We start from the raw sequence: 4649 nt of genomic DNA, 5'->3' as shown, positions 1-4649 counted from the left end.
ACCTTTCTGCTTTGTACTTCCTAGAATTAAATGCAGCTACATCAGGAGACTGAATGTTCCAGGTAAAGTTGCCATAATTTATAAAAGCTCAGGTCTCCCTGAAGACTCTCACAGAGTTCCCATCTGGAGCCCTTGTACATTGATTTTTCAGTGTAAACACCGAAAGAAACACAACATTCAATGCTGCTGAGTCACTGGCGAGTACGTCTCTAACACTGGGTGACTGTCAACAAAAAAGATCTCTAGCATTTTCATTCAAAGGGAAAACAAAAAATTATATATATATATATATTATTTTTTCAGCATTCCCTCACCTATGCAGATTAACATTCAGAGAATTTGTGGGACTCTTACTGCTTTTTCAGCACCCTGTATAAATAAACCATGGGATCCTGTAAAAAGCTGTGCTATTCCTAATATTGCAGTAACAAACAATGCTCTTAGACACTAAACATTTGCTCGATTGATGGAGATTAATGGAATTTTTTAATCCTACAGAAGACTTTAAGGGTTTAAACTCAGTACAGTCTAATATATGTCTGTATGCAAGAGAAGAAATTAATATCCAAAGAACTTTAGTTCTAACTGAAACAGTTTTAAATTGCTAAACAGTTGAAAATTAAAAGCTAAAAATAAGTATGTAAAAAAAAAAAAAGCTATATTGATGCAATTTATTGTGCTAAGTATTGTAGCTGCTCTGATTATAACAACATTCTTTGAAGAATATTTCTATTTAAGTGCACTTTTGCTATTTTTCCCTTGTAGCCAGGCTTTACAAGGTCTTAATATGATGTATTGGAAGCAGTAAAAAATCTTGAAATATATTTTGGAGATCTTTAGACCTTTGACCATATTTGCTAAGATGATACAGAATTAACAGTAAACGCACTTGAAAGACATTTTCATGGAACACTTTAAATGAAATCAATTGGTAGTTTCATAATGGCAGCTGAATATGTGTTCTTGCCATTTTCCCATTTAACAAGAAGAAAAGGCCAAACAAGGACCAATTAGTCATAATAAAATCAGCTTTGATGACATTTTCACTCCTGAACTCTGGTATAAAATGGTCATCTAAGAAAGCGCTGAAAGGATATGTGAGGAATTTGTTAGAATAACTGCATGTATATACATACGCACTCCTGAGCAAAAAATGATCAGGTAAAAATATAGCCATTTACTTTGTATTTGGAAAAAATGTAGTGTTTGTGTGTTTAAATGTATGTACAGAGCTTGATTTTGTTTTAAATTATATCTGATCACAGTTTATCTTTGAAGTTTATGCAGGTTAAACCTTCTTTTCATCCTTTGGATCTCAACGATGTTTGTGTGCTCGGGTTACCCAATTGTCCCTTCCATGGTAAGTCGTGCTCCCTACTTATTTGAAGATTGGATATTTCATTTCTTTTAAATATCTTTTGTTGTTGCTGTTGTTTGGTTGGTTGGTTTAATTTTTTACTAAATGAAAGAAGCTTTTTATATCAAGGCTATTGAATAAATACTATCTATTTTTCCTGCAATATAGCTCATTTTTGCTTTAGTTACTCATAAAATATGCAAATTTCTAAAATAATCATATGAGAAATCTGTTGTGTATTTAATGTGGAGAGTGGAGAACTTCTGCTGAAGTTGAAATATGTTGAAAAGCAAAAAACATAATCTCTTCTCCATTTCATCTCAATTCTTCGTCAACATCCAATAGGTACAATAGCATATGTATATTTATTCCATTTGCTGAAAGGCAGCTTAAAAGTCAGTAAATATATTAGTCATTGTTATTAATAGCATATGCAGGTAAAGGAGAAATTGTTATATAAAGTTATGAAAAATTATTCTATAGAATCAGTAACACAACTTTGGTTGAATTATTCAAGAAAGCTGAACAGCCTATAAAACCAAGGTGGGCATGTTATTTGAAATAAATAACACTAATATTCCCTCCGTTTCTGATCTTGACCAGGTAGTATGACAGACTGATGGTCAAACCAGATATTCACCATTTCAGACTTTGCAATGTCGAATGAGATATTTTATTTCAAATGACTTCCAATATTCCTGCTTTGGACAAAGTCTTGTTTAGACACCTTGTTTCTTTACTGCTGTAAAATCAGCTCTTGGAGTCATGGTTCAGGTTTCTGGGTCTCCTCCGGTGTGTTTTGCATCATTATCTTTTCATTAAGGAGATCTGTCTCTGGCAGAAACACTGGCTACTCATGCAGCTGTTTAGTTTATGGATGTGAAGTTCCCATTAGATTTTATCTATCCATCTCCTGCTTCCTCTGTATGTTTTACTTCTGTAAATGCTGAATCATCTCTCATTTCTGATCACAGCTAGTTAGGCAGAGCTTGATCTGACTAGCCACGTTTCTTAATGATCTCTTTACGGCAATGATATAATAGGTAAAGTGAGTTGAAATATTTAATATAAATGAATACCTTGCATGTCAAAATAGCAGTCATTTATTCAGCAGTGTAAGTTCCTGGACAGGTTGTGAGGCAGGAGCTAAAAGCTCAGAAGGGAACTTCTCTGTGTCTTTGTTTCTTGCAGACAGTATTTCTTCCTGTTAGAAAGAAAGTTCTGTCTGGGTGAAATAGAAAAGATTTGGTGGCAAAATACTGTGGTTAGTGACTAGTAACCTGTGTGTGTTTATCTGCCCCAGACTCAAGCAAGCTTTTGCTTGCAGAGAGAATAGAGAATGTCCCTTTTATATGCACAGAACAGAAAAAATCTAAGTACTTAACAGTGTTAATAAAAGCACTAGCACACTGAATTAAAACTAATTTTAGTGAAGCTAATGGCAATTTCACCGTCAATTCCAGTGAAGGCAGGTGTTCACCCAATGGTTTTGCATGCAGCCATTTCCCAGAGAAGAAGACAGTACGGAGAGGCTTAGAAAGGATGGCAGGGAATACTTCTCTTTTAAACAGCTAATGAACAAGCTTGTAAATCATGATATGGTGAAGGATGCTTATAACCACTGTAGACATGTCAGGAAATGTTTCAATTTAAATTCAATGTTACTTTAAATGCAGTATGAATTTTTTAAAGTTTTGATGTTGTTTATATTTTATAATGTAAAGCGCAGTAAAAGGACATACTTAAATCTGTATGGATTTTAATCCAGACGTTTTACAATTCCCATTACTATGTTGTCGTTATTAAATTTAACTACTCCCATAACTAGTCATAACTACTAGAGAGCTTCCTACCTCCTTTTTCTGCTTTACAGATCTTTTCATTTTCTCTTATCTGTCATTTAAACTAAATGACTTCACACAAGTGATAACAAGATGCTGTTACATTGCTAACTGAAAAAAATCTCATTTTATGGCAATAAATATGCATGATACTCTGGGGAAAATGTGTTGCATGTCACAACAGGTCAACATCATGGGAAACAATCCATTTCATAAGGTAAACATAATTTGAACACTATCAGTATTTTAAATCTGAAATGCATCAGTTACATTTCCTATAAAGCTATAAAAAAATCTGATTTTGAGTACAACAAACCTTAGTAAATAGCAGTTCAAACTTGTCATTCTAAACATAAATTGTTCTTGTGTTTCTGCTTTGCTTTTTATACTGAACAAGTCCTGGCAACTACACAAATCCATAATTTTACCTTTCCTTTTCTTTCTCTCTCTCTCTCTCTCTTTTTTTTTTTTTTTTTTTTTAAATCTATTATTTTTATTCATTTAATTTTTTATCTTCAGAGCAGCAATCCTTTTTATTTGAATTGCCAGCTGTATGGAAAATCTGATTACTGCCTCGTCCTGCTGAATAACTGCTTAGCCAAGGTGGGCAGGAGCGAAGAACTGGCTCTTTTAAAGCCTTACCTGGAGATGCCTATCAATAAACGGTCCTTTCGCAATGGTGTTGGATCAGGAATTAAAAAAACTTCCTTTCGAAGAGCAAAGTCATAAGCAAGTGTTCCAAACCATACTCTTGATTTTAGCATTTGATGCTTAACTTTGTGCTTAAAATCATTTTAATGCTTTTCTCTGATAAAGCTAACAGAAACAAATGTACCCGTGTCTTCATCTTGTAAACAGATGTTTATTTCAAAGAGCACAAGCCAAGTGGAGCAGATGGAATTGCTCAGAACGGGCTTTGTTTCCAAAGTTACAGTATCATAAAGTTTTGTATGGAAATGAATGTTTTCATTCAGTTAATTCCCCTTCTTTGTAAAGCTACAGATTTAATCAGCTTGCTCTTGATTAATACAAAAATAGCCGTGTGCTTTTCCTAGCAGGGCACACGCAGCCTGCCTGCAGCACCTACAGCACTGCTACCACCACCTGCACCCCGCATCCCTGTCCCAAACCCCATTTTCTTGCAGACAGCTGCCCCGCCAGCCTTAGTGCACATTTAAAAGACATTTAATTTCAGATTTCCAAAAGGTGTGATGGGCCAATGGTGAAAGACAGAATCTGGCCCTGCTTGTAACTTCTTGTTTCTTTTTAATATAGTTATTTAAAATGATTTTACCAGGGAATAATCTCTTGATATGTGTCATCTCATTTCCAGAAGAGTCCTGGGAAATCACTGTAAGGCAGGGTATCAGTGCAGCTCCCTCTGCCTCAATTAATTGACTTAGGTAGGCAATGCACATCTGAAATCATGAAAAACATGAAACGAGCCAAAT

At 34.7% G+C, this 4649-nt stretch overlaps 1 protein-coding gene across 1 annotated transcript; it reads left to right on the top strand.

Moving 5' to 3' along the window:
- Window positions 1-1153: 1153 nt before the first annotated feature.
- NPS (neuropeptide S) lies at window positions 1154-3927 on the top strand (the record flags this gene model as incomplete). Its single annotated transcript, XM_082764627.1, has 3 exons — window positions 1154-1161; window positions 1279-1360; window positions 3718-3927. 3 exons carry the CDS (start codon window positions 1154-1156, stop codon window positions 3925-3927), a joined length of 300 nt encoding a protein of 99 aa, XP_082620753.1.
- Between the last annotated feature and the right edge of the window lie 722 nt (window positions 3928-4649).

Source organism: Aythya marila, assembly GCF_965140915.1.
Source record: "Aythya marila genome assembly, chromosome: 7".
NCBI classification, from domain to species: domain Eukaryota; kingdom Metazoa; phylum Chordata; class Aves; order Anseriformes; family Anatidae; genus Aythya; species Aythya marila.
The sequence above is the reverse complement of the archived record's forward strand: the minus strand, read 5'-3'. Positions and strand labels throughout refer to the sequence as shown.